The sequence below is a fragment of the Trichechus manatus genome, unplaced genomic scaffold (assembly GCF_000243295.1).
Source record: "Trichechus manatus latirostris isolate Lorelei unplaced genomic scaffold, TriManLat1.0 scaffold00088, whole genome shotgun sequence".
NCBI classification, from domain to species: Eukaryota; Metazoa; Chordata; class Mammalia; order Sirenia; family Trichechidae; genus Trichechus; species Trichechus manatus.
This window is the reverse complement of record NW_004444024.1, coordinates 8,547,745-8,570,242: the sequence shown is the minus strand read 5'-3', so window position 1 is coordinate 8,570,242 and position 22,498 is coordinate 8,547,745. Positions and strand designations below refer to the sequence as shown.

At 43.1% G+C, this 22,498-nt stretch overlaps 1 protein-coding gene across 1 annotated transcript in view; it reads left to right on the top strand.

Annotated features, from left to right (window-relative positions):
* Window positions 1-22,498, top strand: part of TENM4 (teneurin transmembrane protein 4) — a 435,533-nt gene that overhangs the window by 285,216 nt on the left and 127,819 nt on the right. The window contains exon 12 of the mRNA XM_004382006.3: window positions 18,403-18,588. Coding sequence (XP_004382063.1) covers window positions 18,403-18,588 — 186 coding nt within the window. The remainder of the gene's footprint in view (window positions 1-18,402; window positions 18,589-22,498) is intronic.

Sequence of the window (22,498 nt, the reverse complement as noted above, 5' to 3'; positions counted from 1 at the left end):
TAGGATTTAATGAAGGCAGCTTAAATCAACATGCCCTGCACTCAGCAACCAGCCCTGTAATGTAATGTGAGCTGACAAGTTCCCCAGCACTTTGGTTAGGTTTGTGGAAACAGTGAAGTCAGATTTTATACAAGTGTTTACTTATGTCCCTGGGTTCCCAGCAACTTAACTTCCAGTCTCTTCTCAGAAATTCCTCCTTTAATGCATGTGATCTTCCTGCCTGACAAATCACGCAAGAGAACTGTTTGAACAGATTCCTGTGAAGAGCCAAGGTTATACATCCCCCACTCCCACCCCCACCAAACACACTTCTGTCCTCACCTCTGGGCCCAGTGGGGACTTGACTACCTGAGCCGTCTGGGATGATGATGGTGGTGGTGGCGGCAGTGGTAATTACTTCTGTTGTTTTACAGATGGCAAAGAGTTGGAGAGGGGAAATGACTTGGCCAAAGTAATTGAACTAATCAGTGACCAAGATTGAATTAAATCCAGGCCCTTTCTTCCTGTCAACCACAGGATGGAACATTAATTAAAAGGCCACCATTTTCTTTGTGCTTACCATGTACCAGGCACTGAACTAAGTGCTTTACAACTGTTATCTTAGTTAATGCTCATAACAGCTCCGTGAAGGAGATTATTACTAGTTCCATTTTCTAAATGAGGACACTGAAGCTCAGAAAGTTTAAATAACTTGCCAGCATCTCCTGTGATAGTGGCAAAGTCCAGATTCAAACCAGATCTGACCCAAGGTTGCTCTTAAGCTCTATGGCAGACTGTGCAATGTATTCTAAGTGTGTTTCTCTCTAGCCAAGCTGTGAATTCCATGAGGTCAGGGTCTATCTTTATATCCTTAGCATAGGGTCAAACACGCATTAGGTCCTCGATGATTATTGAATGACTGACTTAACCAGTGAATGGTCAAAGTGATAAAAAGAGAGTCAGAGGAAGGAAGGGCTACAACTGAAGACTTTGCTCAAAAGGACCCCAGCACATTGTGAGATAGTCTAATCTCTTCTTTCTCAGGACCCCCCGCCCCTGACACACACGTACGCACACACTCTACAGGGCTAAAATCAGACTCCCTGGGCTTCTTCTGTGTCGCTTTCTAGACCTAGCTCATGTTAGTTTCACGTGCAGTGCCAGCCAGCCAGAACCCCTCCTGGACAAGGGCTGGCATCATTTCAGTTCCTCCAAGCCATCATCCCCAGGGAGCAGCCCCTGCTGGGCTGGATGCCTCATCATCTTTTGCATAAAGTGGGTATGCTCACCAGCACCGCTGAGCAGAGTGCCTCCCCCTCCATCCCCCCAAGTGCTTTAGTTGGCTTTTCATCCTCTTGGCTCAGAGCTACCTTAGGAAAAAGGAAGGAATTGAAAGTCTTTGAGATGGTCTTTAGAACTGAATAGCCTACCTTTCTCTCAGAGCCTAATGACTTCTAAAGAAGATTCAGGCTCTGTGGCATTTTCCAGGGCACCATTTCAAATGCAATCCCTTCACCCCATCCTTTGTCCCTCCTCTGGCTCTCCCTCGGGTCTTCCTTCCTTCCCACCCCCCAGCTCCGCAGCCTTCTGTCCTCTGGCCCCGTATAATTCATTCCTCATTTCCACTGCTCTTTGAGCTCTCTCTAGTCTTGTCTTCCATAAATAACTTTTATTTGAGAGGGCTCTCTCACTACATTTTATTCCTTTGGGTTGCTGGCTTACAGAAGCAGTACATGGGAGAGATTCTGCCTGTAAAATGCTCATGCTAGTGGTTTATGATTCTTATTTCATTGCAATTGCGTTTCATGGAATAACAGGTGGAGATGTTTTAGAGACTCAGTGACATGGGTTTGGAGATAGTGTGTGCAGTCAGTAAGAATTGCATGGGATTTGGAGTGGGGCCAAGCTAGATTTTCAAGACTCAGCTTATCCATGAAGTGTGGCTAATGATACCTACCTTGCAGGGTTGTTTTTTCAAATTAGCTTATATATATACAGATATAGATATATAAATAAATGTTATATACATGATGTCCAGCATAGTGTCTGGCATTTGATAAGCACTCAGTAAGTGAAGTATTAGTGTATGTTTTCAGAATCCATGATTAGATCTAAATTAGCCAAATAGTCTTTAGGCTATAATACATATAAGTTTGTGAGCAGTTTATATAATGAAGGTTTGTAGCCAGAAGACCTGGATTTGAGTTTATGTGCCTTAAAAAATTTACTTTCGCTCTCAGAGGCTCAATTTCCTTGTACTTTTTGAGCTTCTCAGAAGTACAAGGATATGAAAGAACATGATCTCTTTGGAAAGTCATATTTCAGTCTGACTGGAAACTAGGAGCCAGGGGGGTGAATGGCAGGAAGTAAGGCCAGAAAGGTAGACAGGGTTCAAATCAGAGAGTCCACTGAATGCCTTGCTGAAAATCTTGCATTAAAAAAATACTTCACTATACATTGAAGATTTCCCTTTCACAGTCCACGTCAGGGCTTTTTCTTTAGCTGTTTTAGCTCAACCCGACTTAAGTTCCTTCTTAAGGGGACCTTCCAGAATTCAAACTCAGATGCTTTGAGCTTCCAATTTCTTGTCTTTCTATTACCACCCCCCACCCCCAAACAAGAAGAAAAGAAAATCACAAACCATAAGTAATGACAATAGTGACTGGATGGGTAGGAAGCTGAAAAGCTCTGTTATCAAATTAAGTCACAATTGACTGAAAAATAACACCCAACACTTAAAAAAAAAAAAAAACTGAAAGCGATGGGGTTAAAAAAAAATTAAAGCTCTAAACATAGCAGTTGCATTAGTGCTAAATTCTGAAAATGGTAATTCAATTTTATTTACGAGGCAAAATATAATTACATACAAATTTGAGGGAACAGAATTTAATTCTTATTAATGACAGAGAGACTGAGTGAGATGCTTTAAAGCCAGGGAAATTGTCTCCTGTTCATGGATGGGAGAGAAAATTACATTTGGCGTTGAGCATTTTCCCCTGTTACAAGTCTCATTTGTGTAGCCAGAATTGTTCCCTCTCTGAGAAGCATTAGCTTTTCAGCCCAGAAAGCACAGCACTGACATCCAATTAAACATCAAAAGGAAACAATCAAGCTGGACTATTTCTGTATAGGTATGTTATGGGAGGGGAGACTCAAGGTTAGAATTTCACCCAAGGAATAATATCCATTGAGACTTGACATTTCCTGTACCCCTTCGTGACAGCTTAAAATCAAAGTTCAGAATACGAAATCTCTGGGAGATTGACACAGCTGCAGAGAAGAAAGAGGAGGTGTGGGAGGGAGGCAGAGACAAGCCCACCAGTCATCTGGGAAGTGGTGTGGAGGTTTAGATACAAGGCGACGGTCAGTTCCTAACATTTAATCAAAGTCTGGGAAATTGGGCCCAGACAGACATGCTGCTAAATACTCTAGAATTAAAGGTTGCTAAACGAGGAGCTGGCAGCTTTGTAATTTAGTAGAATTTCCCCCGACAGCCCTGGAACATTTTCTATCAGAATTGGAGCTCTTCAGTATGCAAATATAAGCCTTGCTGAAATTGGACTTCAGAGTCAGATTTCTGTTTGGATGCCCAGGCTGATGTCTTGTACAAAATCTCCAGTTGTCTTCCTGACTCAAACTGCTGGTATAGTAACTTACAATTTAGAAAAAAAAAAAGAAAAAAAACTATTCTTTGAATGGAAAGCTTACATTTTATAGAGCTTCTTCATGTATGTGCTTCATGACTTATTCAAACGACAAATACATAAGCCTCTGACATCGCAGATGGTATTATTCCTAGGAAACCAGAATTCGAAGATCTTGGGTGACTTGCCCAGAATAACTCTGGGGAAAGAAGGATTCAAATTCAGGCCTCTCTGGCTTCGTGTTTATCCCCTTCACAACTCTGCAGTGGACCATTACCAAGCTTTACACTCCAACAACAGCTGGTGCATCAGGTATTAGGTTTGTAGGTATTACTTCATTTGGTAACACTGCCGGGGACCATGAAAATTAAGTCATGATAATGGTGTATCTGGCAAAACTACAGGGGTTCAAGGAAAAGAGCAATCACTATCAGCTGCTGTGATCAGGGTGGCTTCTTGGAGGAAGTGGTATTTAAGGTGGGTGGGGGAGGCTGGATTTGAGTAGGCAGAGACAGAAGGAAGAGGGGAGCACCATGAGGCAGCCTGTTATAGAAGTGAAGATTTGCAACATGTACAAAGATGTGACAGATCATGGCATTTTCTAGGAAAGACAAGCACTTTGAAGTGGCTTAGCTTAGGGTATTTACAGCAGCGGTGAGGGGGAAGAGGTAAGGGAAGTGGACAGAGGTCAGATCATGAAAGAGTTTCAGTTTTATCTGTCAATGGGGAACAACTAAAAGTTTTAAGCTGAGCTATGGCCCAGTCTGGTTTGGTTTTAGAAAACTTAACTCTAGTATCATATGGTTCAAGATGCCTGGGAGATCTCCAGGTGGAGATATCCAGGAGAAAGTTGGATAGATGAGCACATAACTGGGTGGAGAGATAGGCCTTTTACAAAAGGATATCAAAGTTGGAGTTCTTTGGGGAGAGGATTTAACATCAGTAGTCCCATCAGTTAACCTAACCGGGCTCTTTTAGTGGGGTTTCTGATGTGTTTCAGCCCTGGCCAAAAATATACAACCCAGTCATGTTTTTCTTTGGCTTCTTTGCTCACCAGCTTTTTGTCCTAGTTTTTTATCCTTCCACAAAGTCAGACTTTGTTTGGAGGCCTCTTGCAAGCTAGGTTTGAGTTCTTTAATCAGGAAGCCACATACCCTCCAATTAAGATGAACAGCAGTGGCTTACTACTTCCTGTGGTAGATGTATCGTGAAGTCTTGAAATTCTAGTCCTGAGGGAATAGATGAGAAGACTTGCTATGCACCAACATACTGGAATCCACTTTTCTGCTTAATTTGAAAGCTTTTCAAGCTTCTTGAGCGAGGTGAAAGGCCATGTGGTTTCCAAGGCTCATTAGCTTTCTGCCATAAAGAACTGTGGAGTAAAACCATAGCTTGGAGCAGCTCTGACCCTCGGGTGATAGTGATGGAAGTTGAAAAACACAGGAGAGTAGCTTGGGTTTGGCCTTAATGTCTAAAGGAGACTAATTACTCTAAGGAGGTTGGAGGCTCCTTTCCTATACCTTCTTCCCCTTCTGGCTTCTTCCTGAATCTCTTGCACTGAGACTAAAAAGCTCTATCATGCCCAGTTTACTGAGGGAGGGAGAGTGGGTGCCATATTTGGGGAACACCTATTTGTTCAAAATATAGAGAGATCTGGCCTGTGGGAAGGGGGAAAGAGAGTTAACATGTAATTAGCCTGCTCTGTGCCAGGCATGGTGACTGGCTCTGTGCTCATCTATACATATGGATAGACTCAGGTTCCTTGATGACAGGAGTTTTTTTTTTTAAGTAAAATGTTGATTTATTTAATGACTTTTCAAATTATTAGATTCTTAGTGACTAAGGATAATGAGACAAGACAGTGACCAAAAGAACCACCATATGTTGATGTCAATTAAACGTTATGAGAATTCATAGCCAAGAAATGGCTGAATGACACTGGCCAGGCATTTAACTAAAATTGCTGTAAAAAATCTTTGCTAAATATATAATTTGTGTGGTCTGTCTTAAGACCTAACAAAATCAAAATATTTCAAATTAACCTTTCTATAAAGGATGACTATCGAGGTGCTTTTCCACAAAGGATTTCCCCCCTTGCATAACCCCATATGTCCTGAACACGATTCGCATAGATGAAGATGAAGACTTTAATTACCCATGTGGCCTGTTTGTATCTCTGGTATCAGCCTCCTTTGCTCTGGGCTCCAGTGTAGCCTCTTCTCATACTAGCTGGTCTTCTGGAGAAGGAGGGGTGCAGGCTGCAAGGGTCAAGCAACATACTTCAGTAGTCAGCACAGTACTCCATCTTATAGAGCTTTGTCCTGAGAAGATGGTTCAGCAATGCTGAGGCCAGGGCCTGCAGAGTACCCCCTGGTCTTTCCACACAGGCACACACCTACCAGTTGTCTGCACTGGGTGGAGCCTTCAGGTGGAGCACTGAAGCTGGGGTGGGGTCAGGGACATGGATGGATGGTTGACACAGGGCCTGGTTATGACAAATAATTTTATCTTAATACCTGTATCCCCAGCCTCTAGGTGTATCTAGCACACACACAGTAGGTGTTCAATACAATTTTAAATCAATGTTAAAATTCTGGTAGATACCTATCATCACCATTCTATAAATGACAAAGACAAGGCTCAAAGATGTGCAACAATTTGCTTCATGTAGCTAGGAAATGGCAGAACAGGCTTTTGGCCCCAGCTTGCCTGACTCCCAAGTCTTTGCATCATGCAAAACCATAGAATCACACAGTGTACTTTGCTTCATACCAATGGAATGTGGCAATACATGGATGCAGTGAGGTGATATGTTCCCTGTATAAGGCACACTAGGGAATGCAGATATTGATCTGGTTGTGGCAGGGTTCTGGAGGCAGCACAGGCAGACTAATAATAATAACCGCGATAAAGAAAGATACACATAAAGTGCTTTGGGAAGGCAGGGGAAGGTGAAGCCCCTTCCAGCTGGGGCACTTGGAGGGGGCTTCCAGGAGGTGGCATTGGAGCCAGAACTTATAGCATGTCTAGATTTGAACATGTGAAGATCAAGGAGAAGGATAGCCAAAAAGTAGAAACACCATGTGCAGAAGAACAGAGAGGGACCAAAGAGTGGGATGAGGTCCCTCTTTTAGCCATGTATCTTACCGTCCCATTACTTGACTATTTTCTAAAGGCAGCCAGCCAGTTCTTGCTCAAGTACTGACATGTATGTCTCAGTATGGCATAGGACAAAGCATGTCCTCTCTTTGGGCTGTCTCTCCTTCTATAGACTCTCTGAGGTATCTTCTGATGCTCTGACCATAAAAACTGCCCCTTTAAATTTTCTTCCACTTTTTCTACCTTTCTCCTACATCCATCTAAATCTAGGCCACTTCTTTCCTGGCCTCAGCTCTCTCCTGGCTTGCCCTCCTTCTTTGTCATCTCTTGTTCCCATGGTCCTTCACCTCCAGCTGTCTTCCTTCATTATTCACAACTCCCTTCTCTCCATGCCTTTCTTCCATGCCACTTACCTTGAAAACTCTGGGACCATTCCAACCATTCACCATCTCTGATCTTACAGCTGGGCTTCTGAGTACCCCTAGACCAAATTAAGACATCAGAGTCAGAGAGCTTGGGTGACTTGCCCAGAGTCACCATGTGGATTGGGCTGCCACAGACTTGTGATCTTCAGCATCTCCTAGACCCTCCCAGCTGCAGTTCTTCTATTTGTACTTTGTAAGTTCTTGCTTTCCTCTCCCACAGAGGATCTTTCAAAATTCATATCTATCCACCAGTTCCTTCCCCCACCCCCTTCCTGCCCCCCATCACTCTCAGCACAGATCTGTGCCTCCTACCTCACTGGGAATACTGAGACCATTGAATAAGCACTTTTCCATTATCTATGTCTGTTCCCCACACAACCTGTGCCTCACACGTGTCTCAGTCTGCATTCTCTCCCCAAAGGATGAGGTTCCCACTAAGCCTATCCCTTTAATTATGCTCCAGATCCAGTCCTCTCCTGTTGAAAGGTACCTTATTTGAACCATCATGCTCTTCCTCTTTCTAGTATCTTAAACCCTCCATTTCACTGGCTCTTTCCAACACATAAACATGATACAGTTGCCATATGGAGGGGGTTTACTCTGTAAAAGATGTGCATGATAAGAGGCACATTATGTAGTATTCATTTAACCTGCATGTAAAACTGAGATGTTGGTGTCTATACCCTATTTTCTGAGCCCTGGTGGTGCAGAGGTTAAGAGCTTGGCTGCTAACCAAAAAATCGGCATAAGATTGGAAACCCTAGGGGGCAGTTCTGCTCTGTCCTATAGGGTTGCTATGAGTCGGAATCAACCCAACAGCAACGGGGAAATCCTATTTTGCAAATGAGAAAACAGGCCTAGGTCACACAGATGGACGGATGGATGAACAGTTAAAAGGTCTGGAGACTGGATAGTTGGTTAAAAGATTAAGTGGTTGGGTGGATGGACAGATGGATTAACTGATAGGCTGTCACACAAATGAGTGGAGAATAAACAGATAAACAAAATGACGAATATTTCATGTGATAGGCATTATGTCAGCATGAGGAGGGAGACCTAGATTCTGATCTCAGGGATCCTATAGCCTGGAGCCTTGGAGGCAACAATTTTTTTGTTTGTTTGTTTTTGTTTTGTTTTTAATAGTCTAGTTAAGGAGCCCTGGTGGTGCAGTGGTTAAGCACTTGGCTGCTAATGGAAAGGTCAGGAGTTCGAACCCACCAGCTGCTCTGCAGAAGAAAAATGTGGCAGTCTGCTTCCGTAAAGATTACAGCCTTGGAAACCCTATGATGCAGTTCTGCTCTGTCCTATAGGGTTGCTATGAGTCAAATCGACTGGACAGCAATGGGTTTGGGTTTTTTATTTGTTTGATAGTCTAATTGTGGGGATGATCTAGTATGTAATTAACAATCAGAGAACACTGTCAGATTACATGTAAGGTTTTGCCTAAACCTGATCCCACAATTCACAGACCAAAAGCTGTGTTAATCATAGTCACCTTTCGTTCTAGCTAAGTGCATTTGAGCAAGTCCCTTAATCCTCCAAGATGTTTCCTCAACTATGATACGGGAGTGATAATGTCACTGCAGGGCTGTTGTAAGGATTTAATGAGGTCATATTTGTGTGCCACCAAGAGTGGTTCTGGCACATTGTAGGCACTCCATTTTCTCCTTGTTTTTGCTCAAATGCTGAATAGTGTGATTTGGATTTTAACTGCTCCGGGATTTCAGAGAAATTCCCCAAGCTGTACAGTAACTCCAATGAGTGAATGGATGAAATGGAAAATCCTAGCAGGAGTCATTTTAAATTACTTAACTCTCTATTAAAATTTCTTAAGGTCACTCTGAGAACCTCAGGTTCTAAGCAAAATGGAAGTATTTTACCTATTATCCTTTTTAGTACTAAATACAGGACTTACTAATAAAGACTTCCCAGGAGGTCAGATGGGGCCAAGGCTATGTTTCCACATCCCTGAAATTTTAAAACAGCTTCAGTAACCATGCAGAATCCTTGGGTGGGGTCCACTCTGTGCCCTACTCATGTCAATTTTGAGCATCTTTCCAAATAAAAGAAATTTTATGAGAAAATTATGCATAAGTCACTCCCCCTTAATGGGGAAAGGCACAGCTTTCCCTTCCAGCTATTTTAATGGACAGGATTGTAAAATAAGTCCAGACAAATTAAAACGTAGTTTTGATAGGTCCCAGACTTCATCTGGGCTTGTATGGGGATTAACATTTAATGAGAGGAGCCTAGGGCAGTTTTTTTTTCCCCCTTATGTATACATTTTGGGGCATAATTACCCAATAGCCGAACTTTTTATCTTCCCCCTACCCTTTTCAGCCCTTCCTCACATGTTCACCTCCTTCCACATGATAGAAAGAGAATAGTTGTGGCTCAGGTACTAGCATGAAGGAGCATGTGTCTGCGAGCATAAGGATTGAGACAGTTTAAAATTACAGAGTTCTCAGAGACTGGAGAAGATGAATTTCTAAGGAGCTTAGTCACAAAGGAGGCTGAGCTTTTATGTGAATATATTTAACAAAATAAATTTTGGACAATGTGGCACTAAGATAGAGCCGAGCCAACTGACTTAACACCTCCTCCATGAAGTTTTCCTCTATTCTTTTGTTTTTTCATCAAATATTTGTTGAAAGGTCTTATGTGGCATGCCTGGTGCTAGTTGCCAGGGGAACCAAGATGAATAAACATAGGCCCTGCCATCCAGTGAGCTTCCAGTCTGCAGAGAAGATAGACCTGTCCACATCCACGATGAAGCGAGGGAAGGAGTAGAGTGGGGAGAGGAAAGTGCTGTGGGTTTGGCTTTCCATAGTAGAAGATCTAATGTGTACTTGGGTCTGACCTGGTTCATCTCCAAGGTCTTATATAGTTCAGTCAGGAACTTTACAAGCTTAGAATGAGAATTTTAGGACAGTTGGGGATTTTACCTGATTTCAAGAGACTTCTAATAAGATTTTGATACAGCTTTACCTAACGGTGCCAGGCAAGGTGACCAGAGGAAGTGCTTCAGACCCAAGTTTTGAGGCTGCCACTGGAAAAGCAAAGAGCCCTGGTGGTGCAATAGTTAAGCACTCAGCTGCTAACTGAAAGGTTGGCAGTTAAAACTCACCAGTGGTGCCTCAGGATTAAAGACCTGGTGATCTGTTCCTGTAAAGATTATGGCATAGGAAACCTTGTGGGGCAGTTCTGCTCTGTCATATAGGGTCACCGTGAGTCAGAATCAACTCGACAGAACACAACAACACTGGAAAAGTAAATATTTTACTCTTCGTAAGATGCTCTTCTGCTGGGTGACTTAGAGCTGTGCTCATCCCAAAACCTGTTGCTGTCAGTTCAGACTCATAGTGGCCTTATAAGACAGAGTAGAACTGCCTCATATGGTTTCCAAGGCTGTAAATCCTTAGGGAAGCAAACTGCCACATCTTTCTCCCTTGGAGCGGCTGGTGGGTTCAAACTGCCGACCTTTCGGTTAGCAGTCAAGCACTTAACCAGCACGCCACCAGAGCTCCTTCTCAACATACCTTAAACCCGTTGCCGTTGAGTCGATTCTGACTCATAGCAATCCTATAGGACAGAATAGAACTTCTCCACAGAGTTTCCAAGGAGCAAATGGTGGATTCGAACTGCCCACCTTTTGGTTAACAGCCAAACGCTTAACTATTGCGTCACCAGGGCTCCCTTAGGTCCTCATAAATCAACATAGTTTATGTAGAGCTTTTCACGTACATCCTTTCCTTCAATCATCACCTTTCCCCTTAGGGGGAGCATTATTACTCTCCCCATTTTGGGGTGAAGAATTAAGGCTCAGAAAGATTAAGTATTTCTTCCAAGGACCCATAGCTAGGAAATCAGGGAGTCAAAATCTGAACCAAGTCAACCCTAGGGCTTGGGTCCTTCATATGTACTTCAAAAGATTCCTCTCAGGCTTCCTAGACATAACCAAACAACTCGCGGGATTGGTTTACTGTTAAAAGGCTTAGGACCAAAGTCTCTGGGGACAGCTTAGTCAATTAGCATAACATAGTTCATAAAGATAATGTTCTGTATCGTAGTTTGCTGAGTAGCATCTGGGGTATTAAAAGCTTGAGAGTGGTCATCTAAGATACAACTATTGGTCTCTACTCGTATAGAGCAAAAGAGAATGAAGGAAATCAAAGGCTCAAAGAAGAAACTAGCCCACAGGACTAATAGCCCACACAAGCCACAGCCTCTTCTAACCGAAGACCAGAAGAACTAAATGTTGCCTGGCTACCACTGCCAACCATTCTGACCAGAGACACAATAGAAGGTCCTGGATAGAACGGGAGAAAAATATAGAACAAAATTAAAATTCCTTAAAAAGGCCAGACCTACTGGACCAGTAGAGACTAGAGGAACCCTCGAGACTATTGCCCTAATAGTGAAACTTGGAACTGAAGCTATTTCTGGAAGTCACCTTTCAGCCAAATAATAAATTGGCTTATAAAATAAACAATATCACCCATGGGTAAAGTGCTCCCTTAAACAATCAACTATATGAGACCAAACTGTCAACATTTACCCAAAAGCAAAGATGAGAAGGCATGGTGGGGAAGGGAAGCTAGATCAAAGGAAACAACAAACAAAATGGAAATACTGAGAATGCTATACATTATGAAAATTTTAACCAATGTCATGGAACAATCTGTACAAAAGTTGTTAAATGAGAACCTAATTTGCTGTGTAAACTTTCACCTAGAACACAATAGAATATTATTTTTTTTAAAAAAAGATTCCTCCCAGACCACAGCCCTCCAGCATTCACTCAGAAAGGCCTGACATTGATTACACGAAAGTCAACTATCATCAAATGCTTGCTTGTTGCATACATCAGAACTCATGTCTGATCTTCTGACTTCAATTTAGTCTTCTTGCTACTACATCACATTTTCTTTCTTATAAAGACGTGTGTGTGTATGATTTATTATATCCTGACTGTGTGCCAGGCACTCTGCTATAAGCAATACTTTCATTCATGTTAACTCATTTAATTTTATTAATTTAGGTTTATGTCTGTCTGCCATACTAGAATATAAATGCCTTGAGGTCAGGAAAGAACAATGTCAGAATCACCACTGGATGCCCAGTGCTCCTGTAAGATGAGCACATAGTGAGTACTCAATAAATTAAACCAATGAGTGTAATTCCTATAGCAGTCCTTAACAGTAGGTGGTATTATCCCAAGTTTATGATTGGGGAAACTTGAGGCTTAGAGAGGTGCTGTGACCCAAATTTCACAAAGGACCAGTTAACTGTATGTAAAAGGCATATATGTTGTCAGAGCGTATTCTTTAGCATTATCCTATGTGGTTTTCACCAGCCACTCTGGGAAGTTATATCACTACTTTCATGTCAAAGCAAATAATTTGAGAAGCTGGACTATATGAAGAAGAATGCGTCATTAGGATTGGAAGAAGACTTATCAACACCTGTGATATGCAGATGACACAGCCTTGCTTGCTGAAAGTGAAGAGGACCCGAAGCACTTACTGATGAAGATCAAAGACCACAGCCTTCAGTATGGATTACACCTCAACAGAAAGACAACAAAAATTCTCACAACTGGACCAATAAGCAATATTATGATAAACAGAGAAAAGACTGAAGTTGTCAAGGATTTCATTTTACTTGGATCCACAATCTACGCCCATGGAAGCAGCATCCAAGAAATCAAACAACGTATTGCATTGGGCAAATCTGCTACAAAAGACCTCTTTAAAGTATTAAAAAGTAAAGATGTCACGTTGAGGACTAAGGTGCACGTGACCCAAGCCATGGTATTTTCAATAGCCTCATAAGCATGTGAAAGCTGGATAATGAACAAGGAAGACCAAAGAAGAACTGATGCATTTGAATTATGATGCTGGCAAAGAATGTTGAATATACCATGGACTGCCAGAAGAACGAACAAATCTGTCTTGGAAGAAGTACAGCCAGAATGTTCCTTAGAAGCGAGGATGGCAAGACTACGTCTCACATACTTTGGCCATGTTATCAGGAGGGACCAGTCCCTGGAGGACATCATGCTTGGTAAAGTAAAGGATCAGCACAAAAGAGGAAGACGTTCAATGAGTTGGATTTACACAGTGGCTGCAACAGTGGGCTCAAACATAGCAATGATTATGAGGATAGCACAGGACCAGGCAGTGTTTCTTTCTGTTGTACATAGGGTTGCTATGAGTTGGAACTGACTCAATGACACCTAACAACAATAACAATGTCAAAGTGGAATTGGAGAAGAAAAAAATAAAACAATTCCTTTTACTTTAAGGGAAAAAAATCAAGTATATAAAATAATAATAATAATACGGCCTATAACTTTAGGCCAAATGATAAAGTAGCATCTCAAGTTTCTGCTTTTCCTCTTAGTCAGAGAGGCCCATCTACAGAGGAGAACCTGAGTGCTAACAATTTGTGTTACCATCAGTTGGCACCCCGTAAACATCAAGGTCACTCCCATTCAGTCTCCTTCCATTAAATGTTTAAGAGCTCACGACCCAGCTTCTAAAGGACTGATGGAGGGGCACCCAGCCACCAGGAAGTTTTAGTTTCCTTCCAAGAGATCATGTCTAGTGTAAACTGGCAAGGAAACGGATGTTTGGATGAACAGCTCCACAGTCTCTGGATGAGAGGAGTTAGAGTGAGTGTCTGGAAAACTCTGAGTAGAGGATCTCATTTCATTCCACATATATTCAGATATATAAGATGGATATAACAAAGGATAAGCAGCAGGTCCAGAAAGGGAGAGGATCTGCTCTTTCCTCAAAGGGGAGACTGCTCATGGTATATAATTGTTCCTTACCTATTATGAGGCTTAGTTTCCTTTTGTAAAGTTCCTATCTTGCCGTATTGTTCTGAGGATTGTCAAAACAAGAGAAAGCACTAGATGACCACATGACCTTGTGCTATTCCCTTACACTGTCTGGCTCACAGTATCCTCACCTAAATGAAGGATTATAGCCAGGTGGTCTCGTGGAATTCTGTGATAGTTAAATGAGAAAGTGTGTGTGAAAGGGTGCTTTTATAAGCTCTAAGGCCTGTTAAGCCAAAAAACACTTTCCCACACTTTGGCTTATTTGATCTAACACCAACTGTGATGGTTAATGTTATGTGTCAACTTGGCTAGGCTCTGATTCTCAGTGCTTTGGCAGAAGTTGGACTGATTGCTGTTGCATAATGTAATATAATCTAATCACTTCCATGATGAGATCTGCTACGAGCAGCCAGTCAGTTGAAAGGGGGTTTCCTTGAGGGTGTGGCCTGCCTCCAGTATATAAATGGATGTTCCAGCAAGGCTCACTCTCGCTCTGGATCCTGCATCTGACTCGTCATCATCTGACCTCCAGTTCTTGGGACAAAAGCAAGCAGCCTGCCGCCTGACCTGCAGACTTTAGGATTTGCCAATTCCTGCAGCCTCATGAGCCAGCAGCCAGCTGTCTGACCTGCCAATTTCGGGTTCATCAGCCCCTACAACTACATGAGTCAGGAGTAGCCTCCAGCCTAACTCATGGATTTGGGGACTTGCCAGCCTCCACAACTGCATGAACCATTTCCTTGAATTAAATCTCTCTATATATACATAAGGAGCCCTGGTGGTGCAGTGGTTAAAGCGATTGACTGCTAACCGAAAGGCTGGCAGTTCAAAACCACCAGCAGCTGTTTGGGAGAAAGATGTGGCAGTCTGCTTCCATAGAGATTTACAGCCTTGGAAACCCTTTAGGGTCACTGTGATTTGGAATCAACTCAATGGCAGTGGGTTTGGTTTTTTGTTTGTTTGTTTTATATTTATATATATACGTTTCACTGGTTTTGCTCCTACAGAGAACTCAGCCTAACACTTCAAAGCTGTGAGATTAGTGAAGTGAAAATTATTATCCTCATTTTTCAGAAAGGGAAAGTGAGGCTTAATGAATTGTGTAACTTGCAATTTGCAGATTACCCAACCAGTAAGTGTCAAAACCATTGTTCAATCCCAGATCTGTCTGATTCTACGATTCGTGTGTTTTCTGCTTGTTTTGTTTTTTATCCATTGCATATAAGCAAAAAGGTACAGAAGTAACAGCTGTGAATTATTTGGAAAACCTTTGGAATGTCAGTATCAGCTTTGTCTGGACTATTCTCCTGTAGGGGAGAGATTGTATTTTATCAACCTCTGTATTTCAAGCACCAGGCACAGTCTCTGACTTATAGTAGGTATGTGTGGAATATTTATTGGAATTAAAAAATGAATCAGTAGGAAAGTATTGATACCTACTCTATATCAGACACTAAATACCCTCTGAAGTGACTGCTGTCACCACCCCCATTTTTCAGAGGAGGAAAATGAAGCTCAGAACAATTGAGTAGGTTGCCTAAGGTCACACAGCTGGCACAGCTGAGATTTAGAATCAGGATTGATTCCAGGCCTTAAATTATTTCATCCACACAGCCTCCCAATTAATTAATAAATGAATGAACTACCAGTTAGCTAAGTCCCAAAGTCAGACAGGCAAATGAGAGAAAAAGTCTGCCTCTTCTGCTCTTGTCCCTTGTGAACTCCACATGCCTGCTGCCTGAAAACACCCAGGCTTCAGCCCCAGCACCCTGTCTCCCTCCTGGCTCACACCTCAGTGAATAGAACTGCTGTTTGCTGTTTATTGTCACACCATAAACTGCCACCTGGAAAAAGTGCTGAGTAAACCCAAACAAATAGTAAGTTAACCTCTCCTGAGGCTCTCGGGGGAAAGTTCCAGCTCTGGTCCCAGGCCCAGCCTCCATTGTAACCAGGAGGTCATTGCCCTGGTAGTGTTGTACAGAAGAGATGGGAATTTCAGGGACAGGGTTTGGGAGGCCTGGGGCTTGGAGATTGTTATTCTTTGTCTTGAGGAAAGCCCAAGATGTTTTCTGTGTGAACAAGAAGGGAAGGAAATTCAAAAACATCCTAAGAAAGCCTCACACTTGGAGGACTGCTGGATATAGTACCACTGTGATCCACAGCCCCACCCTCACTTGGCAAGTTTTCATAAGGGCAATTCTCGAGAGATAAGCAGACAAATAGGCCTGGATTGACTTTCAGCTAGGCTGAGCAGGGTGTATGAGTTGTTTTAAATTTTCAGGTATCTGTAGCTCTGGGCACTCACTGATTTATTCATTATGCAGCAAACCTTAATTAAGGTTTTATTCTGTGCCAAGGCCTGCGCTGAATACCAGAGATAGTGGTGATGAGCAAAATTAGACCCAGCCCGTATCCTCAGGTTATTCCTAGTCTGATGGTAAAACCAACACAGAAACAGAAAACCACTCTACCATGTAATATGGGAAGGAAAGGAGTAAGAGAATAACCAGAGGGTAAATCACAGGAGACTTCTCAGAGGAGGAGGGGCATTCGAGCAGAGCCTTGGGAGTAGATTATGCTGTGTAACCTAGCAGATGCTTATCATAGAATCCTGTAATCTTAGAGCTGGAATGGGTCTTAGACACTGTCAGGTTCCACCTGCAATAGATGAGAAAACTGATCCCCAGAGAGAGGAACTGCCTTTCTGAAGGTCACACAGCACATTAATGACTGAGCAAGTATGGACCTCACAAACCGGGTCCTTAGACTACAGTCTAAAACTCATTGTCCTGACCTCAATTTCAAGAAACCTTTCTTGAGCTAATGATGTTCATCATGCCCTTTTCTATCCCCCACTCCACTGAGGGCTCACTCTGGCCCAGTTAGGTCAGCAGAGGACTGCTCTGAGGCAGCCTCATTACTGCCCGTACTTTCCAGGTCAGGAAGGCAAGGGACCTGCCCAAGGTCACACAGCTCAGAAGTTGCTGAGCCCGGGTCCACACCCAGGTTTTTTCCGCCTATTTTACCTCAGCCTCTGTCCTTTGGGTAGCGGAGAAATCCCATGCGTTACCACAGGCAGTACCTCCCTTCTGAGGTACTGTGCTTGGCAGGGTGCTAGCATGGATATTACTTATATATATAAATATTAACTCTTACTTTTAATTTTATTTTTCTTTAAGTTCGCAATCATTTTAGCCATTGCCTTCTAGGTTGCTATGCAAATCTGATCCTCTGCAATCTAATGTTGTTTTCTTTCCCTTTTCAAAAGTAGCTGCATAGTACTGCCTTCTAAACCAAGAGTGCAGCCTGGGGGAGAGTAATGGGCAAATACAACTTAGCACAGGTATCAGTTTCACCAAAGGAGGTGAAAGAAATGTACCTTGAAAGAAATTAAAGATGTTAGAATTTTCACCAGGGTTTGAAGAACATCGGGCCGTGAGGTGTAAGAAACAAGTCAAGGTCTCCATCACAGCCCTGGCAGAGAGCATCCGTGGACACAGTTGCCCAACCTGTTTCCTAAACAGCAGTTGCATTTTGGAAGTGTTCAGAACCTCTGCCTGCAGTAACCACGAAGCTGTTGCTGGCCCGGAGCCCGACAGGCTTGTGAATCAAGTCCTGTGTGTGTTTTGCATGGTCTCACAGACAGTTCTTTGTGAAGGGCTGGGCAACTCCACTCTGGCTCTGAAGTGCCTCTGCCCCCCCGCCCCACCCCAATTGTTTGCTTTGGATCTGAAAGCCCATTTAGATGGTGCTTGGAGTTGGGCTGAAGGGGAGGAGTGAGCAAGAGGACAGAGAGTAAACCCAGCAGAAGCACAGAACAAACTGCAGATTTTGGAGAACAACCCAGAGTATATCCATGGGCAGGGGGCTGGCCTCTCTTTCAGCCTCACCTCAGTTGGAGTCAGGCTATGATGAAGCACGGGCCCTGGACCTCTTCACGTGCCCCAAGACTTACAGCACTTGACTTGGCCATCAGGGACTCATCCTCACTTTGTTTTCACACATAACTGGTTTTTAATTAAATGTGACTTTTCCTCACATCTGTTCAGAAGGCCGGTCCCCTTTGGAAGTGGCAAGCACAAAAGCAGGGACAGGCTGACAGAAGGGAAAAGCAAATAGAGCAGAGCCCTTCAATCCATCCTGTTTTGGTGGGGAAATGGGCTCAGAGCAGGCTCTGCCCAGAGAATTGTTCTTGTCCGAGGGTCATTGTCCACGGCGATTAGTCCCCAAGCCTCTGGAATCCCACTTGCTCACAGAAGCCTAGGTAGGTAGCCAAGTGTGACCCTTGTTCCAAACAATAACTTTCTCAATGTGTGTTTTGTCTCTCTCATCCCTCCCCTGCCCCTCTGGCCTCTTCCCTCCCTGCCCTGGCTTCCTCCCTTCTCCTTCTCCTCTCCCCCTACAGAGATCTGTGCTGCTGACTGTGGTGGCCACGGAGTTTGCGTAGGGGGCACCTGCCGCTGTGAGGATGGCTGGATGGGTGCAGCCTGCGACCAGAGGGCCTGCCACCCACGCTGTGCGGAGCATGGGACCTGCCGTGACGGCAAGTGCGAGTGCAGCCCCGGCTGGAACGGCGAGCACTGCACCATCGGTAGGGGGGGCCGAGGCCCACGTACCTTCTCTGGTCTGCCTGGCACCTCTGTCTGTTGGGGACTTCAGGGCCAAGCCTGGGCCCCTGTTGCATGCAGAAACAGGGCAAAAAGTCCTTTTATCTGGCAATATTGTGACTGGCTTTTCCTAGATATTAATTGGATTTAAACTCACAATTGGATGTTTTCAAACTTTTCCTTCCCAGTTGGCATTTCTCATATCCCAGGTACCTGGTTAGCATGCCTTGCTTTTTAGCCCTTCCCAGAAAAGAGCATAAATGCAGTATAGCTTCGTGTTAAGGAGCTGGAGTTCAGGAATGAGGCAGATGATGCTACCACTTAGAAGTTGTGAGCCAGTCCCGTCACCTCTCTGAGCCTCAGGTTCTTCACCTGTAAGCTGGGGATAAAAATGCATGTAAAGAACTTAGCACATAGTAGAGCGCTCAATAAACGTAGCCACTGTATTAGTACTATAATATTATCATTATCTGGTTGGGCTGGATCAGGCTGAGCTCTGAGATCTCCACTCCCACTGTACTCTTAAACCAGAGCTCTCAAGGAGGCCTGGAATCTGGGGGAAAGCCTCCCTCAAGCCCAGAGGCCACATCTGCATCCCATGAGGCCTGGGCTCCCCCGTCTCTGCCCTCAGCTTCAGCCCTGTCTGCATTTGTCTCCTTTCCCGTCTTGGGAGCGCCTCATCACTGGCTCCTGCTGAAGCAGCACTGCGGGCAGCTTTGAAAACAAGCTGATCACTGCGTTCCCTTCTTTCTGTCTTTCCTGCTGGTTTTGTTGGTTTTAAACACAGCCAGACGTTTTGCTTGGTTTATTATCTTGGAATGAACACACCAAAAGCTCTTTATTGAATGAACTGGTTTTTGTGTGTGTATGTGTATTTTTAACTTTTGCCCCTTCCTTTTTTTTTTTTTTAATGCAGTGGTCTGTGATCAGATGGTAGCAAATGGCTTTAGAAGGCAGGATTCTGGGTGTCTCTCCCATCCTGAAAGTGACCTCCTGGGTCTTATAGAGAATGGGAGAAAAGCTCCAAAGCTTTTTAATAACAAAAGAAATTTTGAGCAAACTTAGCTACCTCTTATCTCTTGCATTTTTTTAGATTTCATTCCGTTTGTTTTGTAGCTTGATATTAAATTGTACCTTCAGTCCCTGCCCCTGCTCGATCACTGGGTTGATAAATGGTTATAGAGTACCTTACGTTAATTACTATTACTACTGATAATAATGGCTTCCATTTTTTGAGTATTTACAGCGTGCCAAGCACTGTGCTAAGGACTTCGACTGCATTACTTTATACTCCTAGCAACCACCCTGTGAAGGAGTACATCATATTTCCTCTTTCTCAGGGACCTGAGGCTTATGGTCACATAACTTGTAAGTGGTAGAACAGGAATTTGAACCTGAATTTTCTGAGCCTCAGTACAGAGCTCCTCATCACCTCCTTGCTCCACAAAATTCAGCTTAGAATTTCTGTAAAACATCTGGTTAATATCCTTCCCAGAGTCCGTGTCTTGTTATTATGGCTGCACTCAGGGTTCCTCACCTTGTTTGCCTCAGACCACCCTCTTAAGCCACTCCATAGTTGATTGCTATCCTCCCTGCTTCTCCATAGCAGGATGTCCCACGTCGTCTTACTGTGCACGATTGATAGTTTATGTAGGTGTCATCCTACCTTATGATTGTTCTGGAAACTCCTTAATGAGAAATGAACCTATTCATCTGAGGGGTCTTTTTACTTAAACTCTGCTTTTCCCTCATCTTCAGAAGACTTTTCCACATGACTGAGGACCGAATGACCTTTTATAGTCATCTCAGCCCCAAAGGAGCCCATTCCTATGAAACACACACACACACACACACAAACAGCCCTGCCTCTTAGCAAAGCCCAGAGAGAGTGAATTCTATTTTCTATCACCTGATTACAGAGTCCTCAGCTTACCTTACCAAGTTCCAAAAAGTTCACGACTGTCAGACTTTTGTAAGATAAAAGCATCTCATCTGAGTCAAATGACCAGGGATTTAGGGAATTCTCCCTAAGTCAAGTCACACATGATTCATGACAGTTTGTGGGCAGGCTATGCTGCCTTTAGTGTTTTGTGGATGTTCTTCAACCTGGCTTTAGGAATATCCCTCTTATTTTCATGCTAAGGAGTCACTCCCCTGCACACCCGGTTATCACTCTTTCAGAGAAAATTCCTCCTTGGAATTGCAGGTGCTTCACCTCCCACTCCCCCACCCCCAGATAACAAATACATCAAGGTAAATGTGCATGATTCAAGAGCAAGGTTGACAGTAATAAATGCCAGAAAAATGTCATAGGACATTGAAGAAGTAATGAACTAGTCATAGTAGCTCAGATGAAAGGACTTGGCACAGAATTCTTTTACCTTTCATTGTGTGGTGAGCATTTTCTTTGTCCTTGTCTAATTTCCCTGCATGGCAACTTGCTCTTTGTGGTTGTCTGCCTGTGGCCAGCTGCATCCCGACTGAGAAACCCAACACCTTATTGCTGAAAGAACACTTTAATAACTTTGTCAGATGAAAATGAGGGAAACAATGGTGGGTGGCTTCCCTTTCTTGTTGGAATAGAAATGAGAAGGAGAACGCCCTTTTTAATCCTTGATGGTAATAAGAAGCACTTTCTTATGTTTCCAGGGAACTGCACTCCCTCTGAGGGTCATTTAAGAAAAGAAAACAACTGCTGATGTGGAAAGTTAGAAATTCAGTGTTAAATTTTCTCTTGTTATCAGATTTTATTATTATACAATAGGTCATTAGAGCGCAGATAGTTCATATGCTGCGGTAGAGTTATTTCCCATATCAGAGAAAGAGCTGGTATTCGTGACACTGATTCAGAGACCTCCATGCAGTGGAAGCATAAGAGAGGAGGTCCTGTTTATTTACACACTGTAGCCCTCATAAACAGGAAAGAATGACTTGATTGCCTTCCTGCTTGTATAGAGAACTAAAGAATAAGACAAATCTGGGCTCCTTATGGCGAAGTCCCCAGCAAAAAAGTCTTTTTTACTGCCAGTGACATTTCCCAGAGCAGATTATTATAATAGGAATTAAAGATCCTCTTCTGGAGGCTTCAGTCCACCCTTTCTTTTATGGAAGGAATTTGATCTTTCTCAGAAGAGATTGGTTTTCAGAATAAAAATCTAAGGGAATTTGACAGTGGTATCCTCGTTAATGACAATATTTTTGTCAAACAACAAGAATATTTCACACTCAAGCTTAATTCCTTATGTTAGAATTTACCTTTCTTTTTGTGTCTCCAAGAAAGAACTTTGGTGAAAGCACCTTGGGTAAACCATGTGGTCGCATGGGGCTTCAGTTTCTCTCACCATGAATCGCAGAATGGGGTGGCTAGAGGAGTCCCCCAGGGGCAACAGAACACCAGCCCTCTCCTCCACTGTCCACAGAGCTGCACACCTACTCCTAAAAATGTCCCAGGAAAAAAAAAGGGATTCTTCATTTCTGTTCTCACTTACTCAACACTAATACACTTGCATATACAGAATCCAGTTTCTCTAGTCCAGACATTAAGGTGAGACAGATTGATTTGTATCAATTTCTAACAACTCAGAGTCATCCAAGAGCATACTTTTGGATGTCTTTTCCTGAAATTTTATGGGTCCCTGAAGTCTGGGACTTGACCTCAGATTTCTTTAGCTAAAGCTAAAAGTCATAGTTACATTTAAAAAAGTGTCTAATTCTTTCCTACTTCTTTCAAAACACTACTAACATTTTATTCACTTCAGTGCCCCTTTCTTTAAAGTGTCAAAACATGTGTGGGAAATGCCAGCTTCTGATTACATTTGTAAAATTCTAACCTTGACCCCAAAGCTGTGATTGTTCAAGATTGCAGATATACAGCATTATTTACTAGACTTCAGG